This window comes from Vicia villosa, linkage group LG1 (genome assembly GCF_029867415.1).
Source record: "Vicia villosa cultivar HV-30 ecotype Madison, WI linkage group LG1, Vvil1.0, whole genome shotgun sequence".
NCBI lineage: Eukaryota > Viridiplantae > Streptophyta > Magnoliopsida > Fabales > Fabaceae > Vicia > Vicia villosa.
Genome location: NC_081180.1, coordinates 117,398,147 through 117,422,958, shown reverse-complemented (window position 1 = coordinate 117,422,958; position 24,812 = coordinate 117,398,147). Strand labels below are relative to the sequence as shown.

Below are 24,812 nucleotides of genomic sequence, written 5' to 3'. Positions count from 1 at the left end.
TCTTATGATGAACTTCTACTAGTTTATGTTTGTGTAATCGTGAGAAAGTTTAAAGACAATAATTTGTTTTAGAACTCAGGTTCTTATTGCGGCACTTATGATTGTTGCGAACGCAAGATCAATAGAGATGTCGTTCATGTATAGAAAGATAATGAATCGATATCTGAAAGCAGGTTGCTAAACAATTAAGTTTGAGGCGCCAATAACCAGGCGACTTGATCTCAATTGTTAAACAGTCAAGAATGTGACATCGTGTGAAAAGGCGTATGCTCTCGATTGCCAATTAGTCATGTCTATAAAATGTTTAGTTGCACACACTACGAAAGTGAGTGACACACATTATTTTCTACTTCTATAAAAAATTGCCTAAGAACTTCCCGTGATTCAAAATATATGCAAATAGTAGAGGTAAATCTAGACGTAAAGTTAACATAAATCTTGGTAATCAATCACTTCTCTGTGGGATCGAACTTTGTATTTGATGTAAGGGGAACACTTGAGAATATTGATACATAATGTAGGACATTTCGATACAAGTTAGTCGGTCACTTTCTCGAACCAAAGACTCTAATACCATTTGTTGGAGGGAGTTAATAGGATCATTGATACAAAGTTGAGGATTATGCACCTTTGTGAGAGACACACTACTTATCCACCTAAAACCTTAAGGTGATAGGTGAGTGGGTTCTCCCACTTATAAATATTCAAGTTATCACATTCCTATTCAATATGAGACTAGTTCTCCGCTTACTCACACTTCTATTATTATTCTAATATTAAACATAAATCGTACAATTGCGGTTAACATAGTATCATGATTAATATTTTAAAAAATTAAATAATATTTATAAGCTATATTTAAAAAACGAATACTAAAATATGTTTAATAATATGTAACGAATCTTCTATATAAGTACAAACAATACATGTTTTAGATTAACATGTTATTTGTACAAATGATTACATAAAAATGAAGTTGGTTGTTCAATATTTTGGGCTATTGTGTGGTAGATAGGAGACACACCATCATTAATACGGCAAGGGAATATGCATGTCAACATAAATCCCATTCCTTTTATAAAAAAAAACATGTTTATAGACAAAACATTGGAATTTTAGAGAGCATCAGCATAATGCACTTGTACACAAATTAAAGAAAATAACAAATTAATAATGTGAATGTCTTAAAATTGCAATATGTGGTGTTCCATTTTGTTCATCATCTGCATCAGACATTGATGAGTCATCATCAGAATCCTGTTAAGCAGAGGAAAAATCGTTCATTAGTTGTGTGGTTGCAATTTCATAAATCAAAACTCATAATCAAAATATTAATCTGTCAAAACGAAAGATGTTAACATAAATAATTAGATGAAAAATACTTTTGAATTAATTAATAATTAACCTGGTGATAATGACGCTGGATACTTTTATGAATGGCACCCATAGTCCTAATTATTATGAACATAGGTATAATAATTCCACTGGCCCTTAGTATGAAAATCTACAAACACATTAATGCATAAAGTTAGAAGATCAATGATTCATAAAGTATATAGTTTTTTCTTATTATTGAGATTAATAAAACTGGAAACAATCAATTAAGTAGTACTTACTGTAAGAATTGTAAATGGGTAATCTTCCATCCCACTTGTAAGCAAAGCAAAAAGATGTCTTAGAAGTAATATGAGAGTAAACTGCAAAAACAAAAATAATTAGTTAATTAAACCACTTTAAAATTAATTTATACTAATTTCAATAGTTTGCAATTAGGCGGTGAGAATAGGCCGAACTGAGTTAGACTCTGCCAATTATAAGTCTGACTTGAAATTGATGATCAATAAATCATTCATTTATGTAAATTGAATTAGTTCAATTATGATTAGACAACTCAAATTTAAATTGAAAATAAAAAATTTCACTAGTCAATGGAGGAAATAATTGCAATCAACATTGAAGTCTTTGACCCATTAATTATTTTCCAATATGCAATATAGAATTAGTAGTAGTATAGTACTATGTCATATGTCTCCATTTTCATTCCATTTAATGATTACAAATAAAAATAGAAAATCTTACAGCTAAAGCCAGTGATCGACAACAAAACGCGCTTCTATCTGCAGCATAGGTGCATTCAACGTAACTGTTTTCTCTTCTCACACCGTCTTCATATTCAACTATTCTTCTGTTTAATTCTTCTTCTTCTCTCCTTGATATTTCAAGGCTATATCTGTAAATTCCCAATCAAAATTAATTATAATTAAACAAATTTACCAAAAAATTAATTTCAAAAAAATGTTACTATATTAGAGGAATCACCTAATGGTCATTACTTCATTAGACTTTTTACATTTCTCTGGTGGTGGTGCTGTATATCCAGGTTCATATTGCTGCAAAAATTGATATTTATATATAAGAAATAAAAATTCATTTTCGTTAAACCAACTCGGTTGATAACTGTGTAAAACATCGGATGCAGAAACTAAGATTCATACGTACTTGTAAACAAATTTCACAAGTTGTGTTTCCTTTCTCATTGCACCATGTCTGAATGCAATCTCTATGAGCAAACTGAGAAAAATTCAAAATGTCAATGAAAAAAAAGAGAAAATCAAGAAAAGCTTAAGAAATTTTGATTTTACCTTAACTGTTCCAGAACAAGCACAAGGAGCTTCTAAGCTTTTGAAGCTTTCAAATTCTTCTTCATGACATATTCTACATCGAGAAAATCCAGAAATTGATTTCAAATCATCAATGAACAAAACAACTTCTCCTTCCATGTTTCTTAAAACTTGTGCTATTTTGATTTTCAAATTTTGTGTCTGGCACGCTCTGTTTTCTCTTCTCTCTAGAATCTAGGATTTATATATAAATTTTAAAAATTGGATTTACAATATTGTCCTTGTATTACTTTTCAAGAAATTATTATGTTAATATAAATAAGAGTAGGACTTTTTCTCTTTATTGTTAATTTTTTTCTTATTATTTATTTAATTTATGGAACCTTAATATTAGAGCAACAAAAATGTTTGACCTCTTCAATATAACAAATGGACTTGAAATTAAGAGTCAAAGGAAATTTCATTTTGGCATGCTTTGAAGGTGTGAAGCATTTAATTTAGTCAAAATAAATAAGAAAACATACATGAAAATTGATATGCTTGCACTCTAAAATATTTAAAATATCACTTAAATTTTTGTAAATTTTATGTTTTGATTCTTATTTAAAAATTTTGCACCTATAGCATCTAATATTTTACCATCGTTTGTCATTAAAAAAATACATTGCACCTTCTCTTTCAACTCAAGACCGAGCAACTACTTGACATGCACAACTATTTCTTACATGCACAAAAAATATTATAGTATCATTATATAACGAATTACATTCTTTCAACTATAAATACTTCTAAAAGCTAAAATATATTCTTTTACTGAGTCACAGTAGACTATTTAGACGCAACTATTTCTTACAACAACACCAAAGTTTTATTCCATTAAATAGAATCAATGGAATCAGTTGTATGATTTTCGTAGTAATGTTTTACCTATGAGCATTCTTCTATCTAATTAATAATTTTGTATGATTTTTTTCTTTATCTTTAGTTTTCTTGCATATACTTATGACTCATAGATTGAAATTTTGAGCCATTTCATTTAAAGACACGAATATTTTATGATAAATAATGAAATGATTTCAAATTTCAATGAAAAAAATAAAAACAAATAGTGAAATTGTAACAAAAACATCACAAGAAGGAATTGATGGAAAAAAATAAGACAAGAGTTATGCCACACTTTTAATCTAAGAAGATGATAAGTCTTATGAAATGAGGATTTCCAAAAGAATATGAATTATATTCTTGATAAAATTGAACATTGTCCAATTCATAACCAAAAAGACCAATGCTCATAAAATTTTCAAAGAGTCAATTTTTTCTATCAAAATATTTAGTCTTTCTCATTATTTTGTTTTGTCCCCTTATCAATGTATTTTGATGCACACTCTTTTACTATTGTCCCACGATAATTCTATAATTTTCTATGTTATTTTTACTATTTTAATGAGTTTCCTAAGTTTAGTTTATTTCTGCTTTTATTTTAATTATGTTACTAATTTTTTTGAATAAACAATTATTTATACCTTTTCATTGTGCATGTCATAACTTGAGCTACGAGATGTCGTTTGACGCGTTCTAATATGCGTTGAAAGTGAAAGGATAAGCTTCAAGTTTCATGTTGAAGTCAGGAGCCATTTCGAAAGATAGAAGAGTCAAATAATTATTTTTCATTTCAGACTTAAGAAAATAAATAGTTTTGGGTCGGTTTTCATGTTTAATGGGGGCGGTTGCTCTTAGGGCCCAATTTCCTTTGTTTTATTTAAATAATATTTGCAGCCTTAGGGCATTCATTCATTTTATACGAATTAGAGAGAGCATTAGAATTACATGGTCGGCTAAACTCCAAGGTTAATATACTGTTTCAGAATTTAATCAAGACTTTGAGGTTATTATATGATCAGTTTTCATTCAATTCCTTTCAATTCTATTTTGTGTATTCTTGTTTGCTTAATTCGAGTTGAATATAATAGTGTTGATTACATTTGATCGATGCATGTTCCTTAACTTCGTGTGTTAACTTAGCTTATTCATTAGCTTCGCCTGATCTTAATTCGTCATGCTCAACGCGACAAATAGGAATATAATTCACATAGTGTTGATCACACTTGTTAATCAGTACTATAGTCAAATAGGAATTGAATTTACTTAGAGAATTGATAATATAAAAATCTATGATAGGTCTGAAATTACCGAACCAATAGATTAATCTGTTAATCATGATTGTAATTGTTTTCTTTATTTTTAATTGTCCAAAAACCTAAACCCCCCAATTTGTTCTTTATTTTGGTTAATTGAAACTTAGAGTCCTTGCGACAATACTCGAGTGTCGCTTCAGTTTTACTACATCTTAATTACTTTTTTTTGACACGTGTACGACAGCGGATCAAATTGGCGCCGTTGTCGGGGACTCTCTGTTTATTGTAGCCAATTTTAAAATCCTAGTTTAAAGTCTTGTTAGCGATTTTTATTTTGTTTTTGTTTTATTTTTATTTGTTGATTTTTCAGGGTTGTAGTATATTGGTAAGTATACAACTTATCAGGTGACTCTGTAAGCGAGTGTTTCAAATTGCGCCGAATTTTTTTCTAGAAAATTAGAAAAAGTTCCTCTCAAGGCGTGAATGAATAGATCAACGGTATTTACAACATCATTCAACAACAAAACTCAAAAGTGTTAGAAGAAAGATTCTTTCTTTTGGAAGAAAGCCTCCATAACGCCCAACCTCGGGCGAATTCAGTGCAAAAAGCCGTCTCCAAAAGAAATCGCTCCACACAGGCAGAGTCGTCCGCAGCGAGAGAGGGAAAAGTCCGTAAATCAAAGGAGCGCTCTAAAGGTGAAAATTATAATTCCCCTCCTCGGAGTCCAGGTGGAGACTGATACCAAGAGTTACGTTTACAACAACAAATATATAATCTTTCTCATTCTTTGTTTTAGGAAACCAAAAAGAAAGTCCAAGGAGATGTCAATCCAAGGATATTCAGGGGTAGGTAAAGGTGTGTAAATACCATGAGGGATAACTTTTGATTTGGCCTTTTTACGCATAATTCATCTTTCACAGATTTTTTGTACATCAATTTTCATGTGAGGCCAATAAAAATGCTCATGCAATATTTCTAAGGTTTTATAAACCCTAAAATTCCTCATCAAACCTCATTCACGTTCCTCTCTTAAAAGTAATTCTCTAATGGAACACTTGGACATACATAGTCTTTTTCCTTAAATAAGTTGCCATTGTACCTAAAATATCCATTGTAGACAGCATGTTCACAAGCTAAAAATTTTGAAGAACATTCAAGATTACTTTCATATGATTCCTTGGTGGGTTCAAGACCAAAAACTTGTGTTTCAAGAGTAGAAAGTAAAACATGTCTTTCAAAGAGTGCATCTGCAACTACATTTGCTTGACCTCTTGATAAAATATGGAAATTATTCAAGAAATTCAATCCATTTGGTGTGTCTATTATTTAACTTACCTTGTCCCTTCAAATATTTCAAGGACTCGTGATCATCATGAGTGACAAACTCTTTAGGCAGCAAGTAATGTTGTCAAGTTTGTAGTTCCCTCACCAAGGGCAAATCCTTTTAACTTTTCATAAAATAAGTAATTAGATGTCTTTCCTGCATAAAAAAACTCCGACTCCTATATTAGATGCATTGCATTCAATTTCAAAAAATTTAGAAAATTTTGACAGTGCAAGCATTGGTGCTTAGGTGAGCTTTCCTTTAGGGGCAACAAAAGTTTGCTCTTGTTTCTCAATCCAGTTAAAAGCAACAATTTTCTTAACAATTTCATTAAGAGGTGCAACCAAAGTACTAGAGTCCTTTGATCTATAGAAACTTGTTAAGCCATGAAAGCTTCTCACTTCACTTACATTTTTTGGGTGTGACCATTCTTGGATTGATCTAGCCTTTTCTTAATCAACATGGATTCCTCTGAACCTGTCATAAAAGTTTGGTGTAAGAAGGTTATGGGCTGATCATGTGATAAAAGTTATGTTGTTAGTGGATGTCTTAATTGGAAATTCTTAGTAGCAGTGCGGTTTAAGGTCAAACCAATATAATTTCTTCTATGTTATTTAATATCCCTTATCTCTTCATACATTCATTATCTACTCTTCCATGCTTAATCTCTGTTTCATCTCTTTTCTAAAAATCAATCAAGTAAAACTAAATATGTCCTTAAAGTTTTAAAAATATTTTTTAATCAAAATTAACCTCTTTCTTGTGTTGGAAGTCACTTGGTCAACACCTTCCCCTATTAGGATTGAAATGAAATAGGATGGAATTGGGTTTACCTTTGGTGAACTGAGATGACTCTATACCTGTAAGGAATCTCATGGATGATCATACAACCAAAAGTGAAACTAGGAGTTTTGGGTGTATATGCAAACATGAGGCTACCAAGCATGCAGTGAGATGGTGATTGGAGGAACAATCAAGATGTAATACTTGAAGCTGCATATCCCTAGCGGAAGATTGTTGCATGTCCCTAACACATTTAATGGGAGCACCCCAAATAAAGTTATTTTATTACTTGTTTTATCGCTTTCGTTTATTATCGTTTATTGAGTCTCCCTCGAGATTGCACATCTGTTGAATCAAGGTCAAATCGATTTGTTATTTTTTTTAGCATGCATAAATAAATTATTATTTTTAAGACTTTATCATGATGGTTTAAGTCAATTGGTTGAGTTAATGAAACAAGAACCAAAAGCAATATCAATTCAAGTCATGTGGGAAGTGGAATCTCAGACTATTTTGAAAAAAATTGAAAATTCGAGATTTTTTAAGTGTGATCCAAATCACTCACAATCCATGACTTGAATCAAGTAAAACAAAGGCAAACCGAATGATTTTGGTGTTTGTGATTTGAATCACATATTACACTTGATTCAAATCTTGCTGCTCTGTGATTCGAATCATAGTTTGCGCATGACTCGAATCACAAAACATTCTGCTAGCAAATGTCTTATCTGATTCGAATCAAGATTTACACATGAATCGAATCATGGACCTGTATAACTCGAATCACAGAAAAATGGGTCACTTTCTTTATGAGATATTATTTCAACTTACTTGCTCATTTGACTCAAATCATGAAATGCACTTGACTCGAATCTAACTAACCTTTTCCATCTATTTTTGTGATTAATCTCAAGCACATATAAAATCATCTTGTCAACATTTTTCGTGTAAGAATTTCATAATCATTTTGTGATTTCCTGTGAAATCAACTACCTCTGACTATTGAAAAGGTTCAAAGCCCTTGCATTTGAATTTCTTTCTTCTTTAATCTTTGTTTTGATAATGAGATATTTGTAATTGATCGAGGGAGATGTTGTCTTGAAATTAATTGTTCTTGAAGATTTAATAAATATTTTCAGGTTTTTGCGAGATTTAGAAGTTGTCATTGGTGTTGACAAATTCAAGTGAAAAAGGAGGTTCTTCTCTCCAGATTGCCTTAGTAGCGATTGTGTGGAAGGCTACGGATAAGGAGAAGTTCTTTTCAGATCTTTAGAAAATTCACCGCTCAAGTAATTGGTAGGATTAAAGGGTTGATTGCTACACATGAAGGCTTGGAGCATATTGGTGATACTGGAAGATTCTTGAAGTGTGAATCGAGTAAATATTACGTTGAAGAGTTTGGAATTGCGTTGTATACAAGTCAAGATCCAGATAGAAGATTGTTTTCTCAGCATTATTATGGACTAGTGATTTTATGAACTCTTGCAATATTTGTCAAAATAAAAAGGAGTTATGCAGGTTCCAATGGGAAGCCATTGAAGAGTGCAAGTAGGCAAAGTGAGGATGAACACCAAATCACTATAAATCATGTTGTCTTCTCTCTCTCTCTCTCTCTCTCTCTCTCTCTCTCTCTCTCTCTCTCTCACTCTCGCATTTAATTTTCGTAGGATATTACATGCTTAGGCTTTCAATTCTTATAGTAGTTTATCGTTTATTCAATTAGTAACGATTTATTGCTTAAGATTAGTTTTTGTTGGAATTGGTACCTAATTGAGCTTTAGTGGTGATAAAAATTTAAGAATTTTGTTGAGTTTAGAATTTGCAAACTTGAATTGTTGTATAAACATACCTCGTGAAGTATACAACTGAATCAATTAAATACCTTGTGTATCATCATTAGAACATCTTTGATATTTATGAAGTGATTAAGTGTCTACGTGAAAAAATTTCCATACAAGTATAATTTTCATATTTTCGCTCTAAATATTCTACGTGCAAACTCTGAAAAACCTATGATAATTCATTTCTGAAAAATCATTTGAATTTGTTTTAAAAGTCTATTCACCCCCTCTAGACTGTTTTCTTATTCCATATTCTCATCCAACAATACTTATCGTAAACATCTTTTATTTGTGAACAGTGAAAATGACATGGGAAAGAAATTTCCATCAACACTTGAATTACTTAAGGATGGTGTTGAATATATATAGGTGGATGACAAAATTCGAGGAACTCTATCCTAGTACACCATCGATAGAAGAATGAAGTACGCATACAGAGATATGGGTCCATCCTCCAATTTATAGGTGACATTCCCAAAAAAACTACAAATGTCTTTGTAGCCAGTATGAAATGTTTGGATTGCTTCTACACAAGTGTCCATTTTAAAAGATATGGTTTACCATCCCTTTTAATGAATCTTAAATTGGAATTCTGAACCACTTCGGGATTGCCCCTTCGCAAGTGTACCCTGTGAGTCGAGCCTATGTGAAGGCGTTTCAAAACTGGTGTGAATATAAAAATAGTATTCCTACATTGACATTATACTTCCAATTTTTCACGTTATGAGAAAATATGACAATTCTAACAACAACCCAAGGTTGATCTCCTTCAAGAAAAGTCATAAAATGTTTGAAGTATACATGGATAGATTCAAAGGGTTCAAGGACAAGCATCACTTTGTTGCTTCCCTTAACCTCATCTGAACATACTATTTCCAATAAATCCTTCATGGCCATGATGAGTCTAGAGGAGAAGAGTATTTGTCTCTATGGTCCCTTTCTCCTCCCACAACTCTTTTTCCTCTCCATTACGTGTAGGTATTTTCTCAAAGTTTTGGATGCAAAATCATTTTCTTTAGGGTTTGGTGACATATATTTACAAATAAGACGACTTATGCAATAAGGAGGCAAGGCTAGAGAGGGCTCTTATAATTTTCTAGCAAAAAAAACTAGGGCGCATTGAAGAAGTTGACCCTGACAATTTTAAATCTCCTAAAAAGAAAAAAATTAAATTAAAACTCATTTTCTACTTAAGACAAGTATCAAGGAAGAAAGGAAGAAACTTTTTATTGAGGAGTGAGCCAACTATGAACTTTATTATTTTATATTCTTATAAGTCATTTTCTTCTTGTGAACTAACATGTACTATTTATTCTTAGAGATATTAGGAACTATCTTGATGTTATTTTGGCAATCAGGAAAGAAGGAAAAGCCATTCCATCCTCATCTATGATGTCGTAGACATTCCATGAATTTGTTGTTAGGAATATCATGCATACATAGGGCCTTATGAAGGTGAATCATGACAAGACCGTGGAGGCGATGGTCCCTAGGAAGAATGAATAAGATGGGGAAAAAGGCGAAGACAAGAAAAAAGGTGACCTTAAAAGGGCGAACTTGAGTAGAAATTCCCTAGAAACTAAATGGGTTTTGTCGAGAAAAAAGCAATATTCCAAAGAAACCTTCAACTGAACTTGCTGAGAAAATATCATCTAAACATGTTTTATATCTTGAAAATTATAAGAGGCAATGGAAATGGCACATTGAAGGTGACCAACGCAAGAAGAAATAAAGAGAATAGCCAAATCAAAACAGGTTAGCTCTTTGGGGGAGGGGGAAGACCGCCCTTTCCCTTCTTTCAAGCTTCCATATTTCTTTTTAAGAAAACGGCCCATAACGAGCAGGGATCTTCTGATTGTTATCATTGAGAACAACTTCACATATCTATCCAACTTGGTCGAGGTTGTTTGTCGTGATTTGATGGAGGAAACCAATTTTCATATGCACAATGAAATTGCCCCTAATTTCTTTGGGAGATATTGGAGGGGGTGAAGTCCTAACTCCATGAAGGCTTCATGAAGAAAGGGATGCCTTGAAGAAGAGTTTGGAATCTTTTGTTGGTTCTCTTCGACCGAGATGAGCCTTGTGTATTGAATTTGGTGCTTCAAACGATTTATAGAGTTGTTGAATGTCATGCAATAGTGATGGAAACAAAAGTCGGGGAGGAGGAAGTTGATGTTCCGGTGGAAAAATGAGAGTTGCAAAGGAAAAACATGTTGCTAGAATGAAGGAACTTGACGATATTTTGAACAATTGGTTGGAAAATTACAATCGATTGAGAAATTGTAATCGAAGTTTGCATATCTTGGTGTTGTATGGGTTCTTCGTTTACTAGACATATAATTGGTATAATGTTATTTTGAAGGATGTAGATCATTAATCAGACATCAGTTTTGGTGTTACGATTGTGAGTTGCCTTCGAATCGACCATCAAAAAAGGAAGCATAAACAATTACAATTGCCAAAATGGTAATATAAAACAACTGCAGAGGCGCAATGATAAAGACTGAAGAAATTCATTGGCAATTCGTGAGAATTAAATTATGATTCCCATAAATTGCGTCATTATACAATACTATAATAGAGGTAGATGAGAGATGAATATGGCCTCCATGACGAAGCTTTTAGTGTGGTGGTTATGGTCTCTTGGGATCAAAGGCGATGATACATGCATGATTAGCACTCTCAATCTCAAGTCAGTATTTGAGAGAGGTGAAATTGTCACACTTATATAAAGAAGATGATTGAAACTATTACAATTGATCTTGCGTAAAATGCAAATGACCGTTGAATATGATAAACAATTGAGGTGATGAAGGAGGAGGTGCTTTATAGGGTGTCTAAAAATGAAGGTTCATGTGTTCGGGAGTGACTGGAACCCTTTTGTTGGATTATATAAGAGAATTTCTTTACGGACCCCCCAGCGGTGAAAATCCATGTTGGAAACCCGAAAATACCCTTCGGAGATGCATCTCCGAAAAATTGGGATTTTGGTTACGAAAACACAAAAAAAATTGGAATTTTGATTAATTCGGATATGCATATCCGGAAAAAAAAACCCAAAAAAATGGTCAGATGTTTTTCGGATATGCATATCCGAATTAATCAAAATCTAAAAAAATTAAAAATTTTAGGATATTGATTAATTCAGATATCATAAAATTGATATAGTTTATAAGTTATGAATAGTAATAATGATAATTATACGGTTGATATTTCTTTTCTAATTTCAATTATAAATTAAAAAAAACTCATAAAAATTTAATCATTTTTTGATAAATTTCATATTAATAATTACTAAAATTATAACTAATACAATATAATTAAAATTATATAAAAAATAAATATATTAATAATTATTCAACAAAAATTTAAAATAAAAGAGATCAAGTAAAAATAAAATTATTTACTTTTTTATTCTTATTTTAATATAAATTTCGAATTACACTAGTTTTTCAAATGATTTTTTTATGTATCATAAAAATAAATATTAAATAAGGCGTTAATTTAAATATTTATTAGGCTAATATTATTATTATATATTGATTATAATGATATATATTTAATAATATATTTTAATTAATAAAATTAATTATACTATTAATTGTATTGATTCACATTGATTTTAATTTTTTAATAATTATTGAATTTTTTCGGATATGCATATCCGAAATATTCCAAGACCAAAAATTGGAATATTTCGGATATGCATCTCCGAAGACACTCTCTCTCTAAAAAAAAAGTTGATTTCGGAAATGCATATCCGAAAACATTTTTTTTTTGTGTTTTCGGAAGTGCACTTCCGAAATCAACTTTTTTTCAAAAAAAAAAATTTTGGAGATAAATTTCCGAAATATAAAAGCATTTTTATATTTTCATCGAGGATGTCCAAAAAGATTGGAGTCCATAAAGAAATTCTCTTATATAATATGAATTGGGCTGGTGTAAATGGACATTTGTCCAACACCAAACTACTTCCATATAATTATATTTAAGGCTTCTTTACACATATTCAAATTAAAATATAAATTTAGTATTGAGTATTTCTTAAAACTAATTATCAAGTGCTAAAAATTATCATAAATTGCCTAAAATGATAAATTATTATCTTAAGTAAATAGTAAATTATAAAAAAAAACTGTCTAAAACAATAAATTATTATCATAAACAAATAAGTACATTAACTTGAAAGTATTGTACACGGTAATAAGTTGGAGATAAAACTACAATGATAATTACATTTTATAAATAGAAAACCATATTCAAATGCTTTTTCTTGTAATATTTGTAAATTTAACTGTTTTTAATTAGGAGTGAAAACGAGAAATATGTCAAAACTCTTGTACCGCTATTGTACGATAATGTAAATTTCTCTGTTTTTGATTAGGAGTGACAACGAGAAGGTCTTTGTTGAACACTGATGCCACACCTTCAAGTTCATGCAAATGTGGTTGAGATATAGAGAGCCTTTCAGGTAAGGTGGACCGTAACCATATTACAATAACGGTGAGATATAATTCCCATTTTGAAAGGAGCATTCTCTCTCTGCAAAATCTCAGAAAAAAATTGGGCGGGATGGAGGGGATATTATGTAAGACTCATGTTTAAAATTTTGATCCACACTGAAAAGAAAAAAAAAAAAAGGCGCAGACGCGTTTTTTTAATCTAAATATCATCAAAACTTATGTTAATACCGCGTCTGTAAAAAGTTAGAACCTAAGGACATTCACCTCGATTTGAGCTTTACCACAGGGAAAGGGATGAGGATCCTATGCCTTTGGTCCCTTTGGTCGGGAATGATCCTCCGTGATACAGAGTGCATCTCAAAGCATAATCACATCTAATTGGTTTCATGCCCTCTTTTTTATTGTGAATGTAGGATCAACGAACAACCCCATTTAGTTGGACCACTATCTCATGAATAAAATGCGTACATCTTCATGCGGCATACTCATAAGGAAGTCAACTGAACCTAGCTTTAAGAAAGATTTAAAAGCTCAAAATCGAATCTCGACGCTTTCCAACTTTCACAAGATGGATAGTCACAATTAAAGGAGCACGATATAAAAACCAACATGAAAAAGGTAATAATATAAAAAAAATTATCATCCAGGATATAAAACCCAATAAAATTTTAAATCCACTTGCCAGAAAATATTGACAACAACTCAAGGTTATTTATATTTTAATATACCTCATCTGATAACTTTTGCGACAAAACAAAGCCTTCATAAATTGCAAGTATATAAACAAACTATGACACCATGGGGAGGAATTATATCCACGATAGAACAAACGTACTTTAAACATGAACGAGGAATAACTTCATTCACAGCACAAATAAATTACAATTATAGACTCTCTAGGGGAGCGTGCCAAAAAAATGGCAGGCGGGTACATGAGTCCTAATCAAGAATAGAGACAACCCTACTGTCTTGGAGAATTTGACCCTACCGGATTTGCTCCCCCAAAATAACTAGCGAATGATGGAATTGCTCCACTTGTTGCAGCACATTCTCAAAAGATTCTACGACTGCCCCAAGATTAAAAAAAAAACTAGATTCTTTTAATTTTTGGGCCAAACAAGCATTTTGATCGCGCAACAACTCTAACTCCCTCTAGGAAGAGTCGAGAACCTGGGTCCTCTTCTCCAACGTTCCCGCCAGATAGATCACTTGACTACCCACAGTTTCGGAAATACTGAACGGGGCCAAAGCTTTATGTACCTCCTCCAGAGAACCATAAAATTTATGCAATTCCCTTAAATAGGTATCCTGTAGAGAACTATTCATGCTTCTCTCTAGCCGACTTATTTCTACACGCACCTGGTCTGTCCAAAGAGCTTCCCAACAGCCAGACCCCAAGAGATAAGGAGCCAAAAGTCTTCCTAGTAGAATGAGTCAGGTGGTCAACTCCTATTTTAGGGATTACCCGAAAAGATTGGTAAAGAATGCCCAATCAGCATCAAAGACTAGATCACGAAGATCACGAGAAGGACCGAGGTGATAGTTGGGTCCGCATGCGAACACATAGGAGCAGCCAAGAGAGAAATATTTCAAGGAAATCTTGTGGGAAGAGGAAGACCCATAGCAAAGCCAAGTGGTTGTATTCCCCGCTTTAGGACCCGAACCCTTACTTCGTCCTTCATTACATCTGCACATAAAGACAATCATTATCTAGATGCAGACACAAAGAAGGGTTGAATCAATAATAAAAAGAAAAGAGAATTTTAAGTTTACCAAAGGCGGCCCGACGACGCTCACAGGAATAAGACCCTACCAAAAGGGAGACATCTATCAGGAATTTCAGACATTTTTGTCAGCTTCGTATGATGGGAGTACACCCTCGATGTAACCCAAGCGTTCAATAAAGTCTAAAAGTTTTTTCTTTTGAAAAGAATCCTCGACAAAAAATTCATCTTCTTCATAAACGTATGAGTTATTCCCCAAGAAAAAAATGCTTCGCCAACCAGTAATGAGGAAACAGAGGTTTACACCTACCTTTCATACTCGACTCAACCTCAAATATAGTCACATGAGCCAGAGAGTGAAAGGGGGTAACAAAAAAATAACCATCCCGCAAAAGTGGTAACTCGAGAAAGTCTTAAAAAAAGCAGTACCGTCAACACCAATAGGACCACTTCTCGTCCCTTTTGTCGAGCCCGAGTACCCCAATTGCAACAAAAAAATGAAAGAATATAACGACAGAGGGTTTTCATTTCAAATATTTGCACCGATTCTGGTAAGCCTTAACGTATGCCTAACTCATTAGATGATGTTTGGATGGGGCCATTATCAAGTAGTTAAAAACACATACCTTAAAAGCGGTGGAGGGAAAGCGAACACCCGAGGTTTTCAAGAGATGCTCATACAAATCAACGGTACAATTATCGTACTCACTAAAAATTCTATCATCTTCACTAGGGATGTGAAGCCCCAGAGCAAAGATTCACCCACTTCAGAAAAGGTTTCATTCAAGCTTCCCTCTTTAGAAAAGATAGAAACAACCGAAGAATATAATGAACTTTTGCACGAAGACGATGGATTCACTGATTCCCTTCTCACATTCTTTCATGATTTCTTGGCCATATTGCGTCACTAGTCTCAAAGAAAGGGAAATTTCAAAGGAGAAAAGAGATAAGTGCTCAAGAATAAAGGGAAGCCTAAAAGAGAAATGACCATAGTTTTCATGTATTTATGAATTGAACATAAGAAAAGAAAGGTATCGTATCAATAATCACTTGTCTCGCACGTAATACTTGAGTGTTTCGGTTCCCTAGAATTATCATAATCATTCCTCCGAACAGACGTTAGTCATTCTAAACAGTGGAAGCACGAATAGGATGGCTGGTAACCGAGTCCTAAAATTTCTTCAAACCCTTGTACTGATATCCAAGCACGAGGGCTTGGGGGTAACTGTTCTAGACCTATCGTATCTCCTTGGATTCGAGCACGTCTCCGTTGGTCCGGTCACTATAATGCGGAGCACCTCGGGTTCGAACATACCAACCCGTCCCTCAATCGACTTCTAGAATATTCTCCTGACCACTGGAATATCATGTACCCAGCTACAAGGGATCTGCGCCCTAAGCATATCCAAATGTCTTTTGTTTTTTGCGCCTAAAAGATTGGGAGACAATTATTCTTCCCCCTATATATACAGAATTACGCCATTTTGAGTAACAAGTTTCAAACACAATTTACATACTCTTTGATTATTCACATATTGACTTCAGTGTTGGAGTGTTAACATTGTAGGTACACCACTGCTCTATCGTACCAGAAACTCTCCCCCACAACAACTTCCACAACTCTTTTTACATTTCTGATTCTAGAATAGAACAATAATGAATATAAAATAGAGAAATTTGATATTAATATGATATTTGCACCTACGTATATAAATATAAATGATTCGAAAATATTAAAAAATATTCTTAAAATATATCATAAATTTCACATTTAAATTTAATAAAATAATTATCGTACTATAAATATTTTGAACTATATCTTAACTAAAATAAAGTATATTATAAAAAATAATTATGAAAAATGAAATACAAATAATACAGGTTTCTCTTTTTTTAATATATTTTGAAAATAAATATATCAAATAATTTTTTTCCATCTCTAAAACAGTTTTCATAAAATAAGATTATCAAACATATTTTATTTTATTTTTCAAAATAGTTTGTTAAAATTGATTTATAATATAACTATTATATCTTTTTCAATGTTTCTCCTATTTTCCTAATGCAATTTTCTAATTTATCACCCTCATTCAATCACTTGGTGCCATTGCATTTTATCCTAACTAATTAACTACTAAATAATTTAAATTTTGGATATTTCCAATACATTATAGTCTATAAATAATTACTCTTTTCAACTTTTTATGATTGGTCAATAAAAATTTCTCAACATAAAATTGATATTTGGCATAATACATTACGTTCTTCATTTTTGTTAAATAATATTGTAAAGTTAAATAGCATTTTTCATAATGTATATATTAATATAAGTTAACTTTATAATGTATAAGTGAGATAAATGTTCTGCCATGTATAAATTTGTACCATGTAGGGGAGATATCGCCTTTCCCAAAGTGGAAAGGTGGAGTACACATACATAAACCATACAGGGACCTTTCACAAACCTAAGATGGTACGAGAATCTCACTTGGACAATGACCTTCACCACTTACTGATATTTGGACATATCAAATTAGAGCTTTTCTTCTTTAGAGGAAAACTCCGTATTAACGGTAAACATGGCACAATTAAGGGTCGGTAGCTTGGCCACATACATGATACACTAGTCCATTGTTTTCTTCTGGCCCAAAAAGCCGAGGTTATCCACCTTATTGGAATCACACTAGGATACTATGACATGGAGAACGCAGGGTGACAAAGGAAGGGTGACAACTAGCTACGACGGACAAACTATGTCGCACCGACATCTCTGATCTCTAAAAAATAGTGTGTCCGTGTCGGACACCCAAACCTATACTAACACTAGTGATTACCTTTAATTTATTCATTTTTCAAATTATGATAAGTATGGTCGTGTCGGGGTTGGTGTCATATTCGGGGCTTTCTGTGTTTCCAACAACATATTTCCTAATTGTAACTAACTTTTTTTCAACTCAACAAATTCTACATTTCTGTGCTTCAATTTATACCTTTAATTGTTGAGTTGTCGATCAAAGAGAAACACGAGTGTACGTAAGGTTAATGGTAAAACCTAATGGTTAAAAAAACCTAATGGTAAACATGAATGTTAATTTCAAATTAGGATTAAAGGTTTAAACCTAATGGTAAAACTTAAGGGTTAAAAAACCTAATGGTAAAAAACCTAATGGTTAAAAAAATCTAGACTCAAAGTTAATGGACAATACCTACCTTAAGGTTTCTAGGGTTTACTTAGGGTTTTGAAGTTTTAAGACTAAATCTGATTAAAAAACCTAAAATTAGTTAAGTCAGTAAAAAACAATCTGATTAAATTAAAAAATCTAATTATTTGACCTAATTTACCTAATTATTTAATTAATCCTAATTTAAATTATTTAATTATTTAACCTAATTAATTACTAAATTATTAATTAAATTAGTTTACTAAACTAAATTAACAAATTAATTTACTAAACTAAATTAATTTATGAAATTAAAACCTAATAAAAACTAAATTTTTTAAAATAAAAAAATTATGTGTGAAGAAAAAAACAAAAGAAAACAAAAAGGTTTATATAAATAAAAATAAAAAAAAATTAGAAAACCTGGCGCACAATCCTGTGTGGTGCGCTTTGGAAGACCATGGTAGACCTGCGCCTTTGTGCGCGTTGGATCAGAAACCAGCGAGATCTGAAGGCTGATGGGAAGGGGACGCGTCGTATGCACGTGGGTGAGCCACACCGGATTTGGCGTCATCTTCACCAAACGCGCGCGCCAAAAACATTTGAATTAGACCAATCAGACGCAGCCACGTCTTCGTCTTCTTCGTTCTTGGAATCCAAACATTTAGCTACGAACCAGTTATGAATTTGCTACGGTTTTAACCGTGGCTAAATACCTGCATTTTTGACATCAATGCCCCAATATGGAGCTTATAAACCCTAGCAATGGCAGACCTTCGTACATGTGTTTAAACAACAATTAATCTATCCAGAACACTCATAGCATTATGGCAAACATAAATATGCAAGCAAATCGTGTGTAAGATGCGTAGAGTATTGGATTCGAATTCAAGTTTAGAAGGTGCAAACCGTGAGTTATAGAGAGCGATTCTACGGGCCTGGCACGTTGAGGATGGTCAGGACAGCTTCAAGAGTGGTCCAGGAATGTGTTTGAATCACCAAAACCTCTTCAATTGCTCTGCAACTTGGAAATCGATTTGAGCTTTTCCTTGGATTTTTTGAGTTTTTTGTGAGGGTCTCAGAGGCATAGATTTCGTCCTTTGGCATTGGTTTATGTTGTGTACTTATACCACAATGAATTAGGGTAACAAAACTGTCTTGAATCCCTATGGAATCAAAGATTGATATTTGATTGAAATATGATTTCCAAACTTTCTAAATTGGCCAAATTTCAATCTTTTTTTTCGCCAATCACCATGTGCACGAAGTTGTTATGAAATCATATATATTTTGATGATTGATTAAGATTAAAAATTAAACCAAATCATATCTTTTCTATTTTTCCTTTAATTACTTGATTAAATTGATTTTTAATGAATAAAAAATATCACATAAAATCAAATAATCACAAATAATTCGTGGCATTCATATTGGATATCTTGGATTACTTGAGGAACAAGAATGGGTCATAAAAAGTTGGGCCTCTTTGCAAGAAAATTCATTTTGAACCTCATTTGCTTCACATTTTTTTACCAAAAATTGACCAATTGTGACAAAGCATATCTCCCTCAATTTTTAGGGTATGGAAGTGTTCTAGAACTTTTTGGAAAGCCCACTTTGGAACCTTTTTTATATTTGCAGATTTTATCTTGATGATATTGGCTTTGACAAAAAACTGCTTTTGGTTGACTTTCAAAAAGGACCTGTAATGTTTTGGCTCATATCTCCCAATTGAAGCATTTTTGTCCTTGGATTTAGAGAGGAAAAGTTGTATTTAATTCAATTTCCTTCAAAATAGACTTTGGTTGGGAAATTTCTAATGTTCCATGTGAAATTTATAGCTGGTCAAAGTTTAGTTGACTTTTAGGTCAAAAAACCCTAATTTAGAAACTTTGAGTTTTGTTGATTCCTGAACTTTTCTTGATGAATCATGATCAAACCTTGTCAAATGATAAATGTTACTTCAAAATGTTGACGTTGACAAAAAATCAGGAGTTTTGACTATATGTTGACCATAGTTGACTTTTAGGTCAGACTAGTCGAGTGTTGACTATTTGAGCTTTTGACTGAACAATCTTGTGAATCAGAGCTTGAAACTTGGTGTGAGGATTCTATGAAGCATATGAGACACCATGGATTTTACTTGAGGCATTAGAAATTGATTTCACCTTGAGAGAAGCAAAATCCTAATTTGTGGCTTGTTGCTTAGAAGAAAGGTAAGTGTGCCCAATCCTTGCATACGCTTGAGTAACTTAAGATCATATGAGTCAAAATGTATTGAAATATGATGGACAAATTTTGGGGTATGACATCAGGGTTAAGGAAACATGAGTGTACGTGAGAATTGAGCGATTTGCACAAGAACGAAGATGAACAGCGAAAAGAGTAGCTTGAATACAAAGATTTCAGTATTTGATGGAAAGAATTAGAATCAGTGGTCGACTCAGATACGTGTGTTGTTTGGCGCTCAAGATGTGCTTGAGCTCCTCAATGATGGTTGCACACCGGTTGTAGAAAACGCAATAGAAGAGCAAAGAAATGTGCAACGTGAAACGAGGAAGAAGGATCATAGGGAATTGTTATATATCCATCAGTGTGTGGATACAAAGGTTTTTGTGAAGATTGTCGACTCGACAATGGCGAAGGCAGCGTGAGATGTGCTTGTGAGGTGCTATGATGGTGACGCATCAGTGAAGAAAGTAAAGTTGCAGTCCCGACGCAAGCACTACGTGAATCTTAGCATGAAGAACAATGAGAAGGTGCCTGATTACATCTCTAGAGTGATTTTTGTCTTGAATGAGATGAAGGCTTATGGAGAAACGCTCTTTGAACAAGTAATCATTAAAAAGGTACTTATATCACTTACTTCTCAGTTTGATTACATAGTTGTAGCCATAGAACACTCAAAAGACACCAGCATCATAAGAATTGAAGATTTGTAGAGTAGTTTAACGGCACAAGAATTGTGTCTGACTGAAAGAAACTCTGAAAGGGAAACAAAACATGCTCTTAAAGCTTCTTTTGGCAAGAAGAACAAGAAGCAACCATGGCTAGAGAATAAGAAAAGGAATGGTAGTGGTTCTCAGATATTCATAATTCTCCAATTAAGATGAGAAGAAACATAAGAATCTTCAGAAGGGAAAATAGAAGTTTGATAAAAGAAAGGTTCAGTATACAATTACAACAAGTTTGGCGATTTTACTGCTGATTGTTGGTCAAACAAGGAAAGCAAGGGTGAAGAAGCCAACATAGCCAGAGGATATTCTGAGTAGGAACCTGTGCTCTTGATGGCATATGAGAATGAAGGTTGGAAAAATGGCGGGCTGGTGGTATATGGACACCAGCTGCTCAAATCACCTAACAGGTAATAAGCAATGGCTGATTGATTTTGACTATGGTAGATGACCAAGATCAAATGTGTTAATGATGAGTATCTGAATGCTGAAGGAATAAGAAATGTCAAAGTAAAATTGAAGAATGTAAAAGCTTTACTGATTAAGGATGTATGGTATGTTCTTGACATGAATAACAATCTGATAAGTGTAGTACGTCAGCTACTTGAAAAAAGTTTTTCAATATTCATGAAGGACAATCTCTTGAAATTGTATGATTATGAAAAGAAGTAATTATGCAGTCTTCATTAGGAAGAAACAAAACATCCAAGGTGAATGTTGAAACAACAAACACTCAATTAGTGCAACAAGTGTCGAAAGGGAAAGTGAGTAGTGGCACAAGAGATTGGGACATCTGAACTTCAGAATTTTAGGGCATCTGAGTTCAAAGAATATGGTACATGGAATTTCAAAGATTGTGGCACCATAGAAACCATGTGACATATGCATGAGAGGAAGGCAACCAAGACTGCCATTCTCATCAGAATTTCCTCCAAGAGCAACTCATGCTTTAGGTGTAGAGCATTCTGATGTATGTGGGCCATTTGAAGTACCTTCACTTCGGGGAAACAAGTATTTTGTGTCATTTGTGGATGAGTACATAAGAATGACATATGTAGCACTAATAAATTTCAAACATGAGGTATTTGCTGAGTTCAAGAAGTTTAAAGTGAAGGCTGAAAAATCAAACAGGACAAAGGTTGAAGATCCTCAAACCGATGGTGAATGTGAGTCTGGCTCTGAAGGTGACTCTGACTCTGAAGGTGACTCTGACTCTGAAGGTGAGTCTGACTTTGAAGGTAATACAACCTCTAAAGGCGATCCGGCCTCTGAAGGTAATCCAACCTCTGAAGGTGGTCCTACCTCTGAAGGTGATCTTGCCTCTGAAAGTAATCCATCCTTTGAAGGTGGTCCTGCCTATGAAGGTGATCTTACTTTTAATGGTGGACCTACCTTTGAATGTGAACTTGCACATTTTCAGAGGCCATTGGGAATTAGACAAATACCAAGGAGACTTGCCGAATTTGAGTTTCTCCATGATACTGAGACTGACTCTAAAGGTGAAGTCCTATAATGTGCCATGATGATGGGTGCTGAACCAATCAGCATTGATAAGGCTATCAAGAAGAATGGTGAGTAAAGGCCATGAAAGAAGAAGTTGAGGAAATTGAAAGAAACAAGACATGGGAGTTGACTATTTTTCCAAAAGAACAAGAAAGCCATCGGTGTGAGATGGATTTTCAAGATAAAGCGGAAGCCATATGGGTCAATTTTGAAGCATAAAGCATGGTTAGTAGTTAGAGGATTTCTAAAAAAAATATGGTTTAGACTACTTTGAGGTGTTTGTACATGTAGCTAGACATGAAACAATAAGATTGGTGATTGCTATAGCTACAATAGGAATATGCCTATACTATTTAGATGTAAAATCTGCATTTTTGAAGGTCCATTGCAAGAAGAAATTTATGTATTACAATCCCTTGGATTTGTGTTGAAGAATTAAGAAGTGATGGTGTACAAGCTACATAAAGCCTTGTATGGGCATAAACAAGCTCCAAGGGCTTGGAATTTGGAAATTGATTCATTTTTCAAGCATCAACGATTCAAAAAATGTGAAATAGAGTATGGTTTGTATGTGCAGCATACCTCTAATAGCAATGTGATTTTGGTGTGTCTTTATGTAGATGACATATTTCTACAGGAAATTGTATCAACGAGATTGACAAGTTCAAGAAGGTGTTGATGAATGCATTTGATATGACTGACCTTGGAAACATAGTATATTTTCTAAGGATGGATATTTTACACTGTGATAAGGGAATCATTGTGCACCAGCTGAAGTATAAGCTTGAGTTGCTAAATATATTTGAGCTAAAAAATTGTAAGTTTACAGTCACACTTGTAGAGACAAACCATTAACTGGATTCTGATGCTAATGATGAGGAAGTAGATGCTACAAATTTTAAACAGTTGGCTGGCTCTCTAAGATATCTATGTAACACTAGGCCTGACATATGTTATGCAATTGGAATGGAAAGTGGGTTTCTGAGGAAGCCAAAGTGATCATATTACCAAGTTGCGGTTAGGATACTCAGGTGTGTAAAGGAAACTCTGAGGCATGGCAATATGTTTCCATCTGGTGTGACAGGTGATGCTGAGCTAATATGCTATTCAGAAGACTGGCGCAGAGATAGGGTAAACATAAGAAGCACCACAGGATAGATGTTTATGTATATAATATCTTCCATTTCATTATGCTCCAAGAAGCAACTAGTGGTTGCACTATCAACATGTGAGGCAGAGTACATAGCTGGTGCATTATTTGCCTATCAAGATGTTTGGATTATGAATTTGCTGTAGGAACTAAAGTTCAAGGTGAACAAACTAGTAAGATTGATGATTGACAATAAATCAACCATAAGTCTTGCCAAGAACCAAGTGCTACATGGAAGGAACAAACACAGTGACACAATGTTCCATTTTCTGCGCAATCAAGTTCATAGTGGAATACTTGAAGTTGTTCATTGTAGCACTCAAAAGCAACTTGCAAATGTGTTAACCAAAACAATCAAGATTTAACATTTTATAAAATTGAGGGATGGAATTGGTGTTATTGATTTTTAATCTTCAATATGAATTAAGGGATGGTGATATATGTACTTCACATTCAAGTATTTGCATTTAAGTTTCATTTGAGTTTCATTTGAATTGTGTATAAACTAAAAAATTCAGTTGATTAGATATAGATATAGAGTTTGTTGAGTTGTAAAAAAGTTAGTTACATTTAGTTACCGATTTCTCTCTGTCTCTCTCTCTCTGCATCTGTCATCTTCTTCCTCTTGTGCATCCATGGAGTTTCGCTATTAACTCCAACAGTGCACGATACTCCGCTTCAGAAGAGGATTTGGAAACAATGTTTTGTTTTTACTTTTCCAAAATATGAGTGATGTTCTAAGATAGAAGTAGAAGTCAATGGTTGATCATCTGGTTTCGTGACAGGAACCCTAGTCTGAGTCAGAGAATCCCGTTAGAACTAGGGATGTTGTTGTCTTAAAGATGAGCCATTTTTCCAGTTCTATTTTGATGTATCATAGATCTTTGTGTGCATCTTGTAAATGAACATTTGTCAGTATTGAGAGAAACTGACTCAACCATCAAACATAAAAATTAATGTCAGGACATGTGTGAATTAAATAAAGAAGTTTGCTTATTATACTAAAAAAAAGTGGGATTAGAGAGAAAAGATGTTTTTGATTCTTGATTTATTTATGACTAGGGTCCATAGGTGTAAGGATTGGTTTGGCACTAAGCAGACCCGCTGCTTGAAGAAAGTCCAAGCTATATTTTCATGGACAGACATATA

The 24,812-nt window shown here is 33.3% G+C and overlaps 1 protein-coding gene across 1 annotated transcript; it reads right to left on the bottom strand.

Annotated features, from left to right (window-relative positions):
• Positions 1-911: 911 nt before the first annotated feature.
• On the bottom strand, positions 912-2,819 carry LOC131615234 (uncharacterized). The gene is made up of 7 exons (XM_058886709.1): positions 2,643-2,819; positions 2,500-2,571; positions 2,320-2,390; positions 2,080-2,230; positions 1,617-1,697; positions 1,406-1,504; positions 912-1,257 (listed from the first exon to the last, which is right to left on the bottom strand). The coding sequence occupies exons 1-7, from the start codon at positions 2,778-2,780 to the stop codon at positions 1,168-1,170; spliced, it is 702 nt and encodes a 233-aa protein (XP_058742692.1). The 5' UTR covers positions 2,781-2,819; the 3' UTR covers positions 912-1,167.
• Between the last annotated feature and the right edge of the window lie 21,993 nt (positions 2,820-24,812).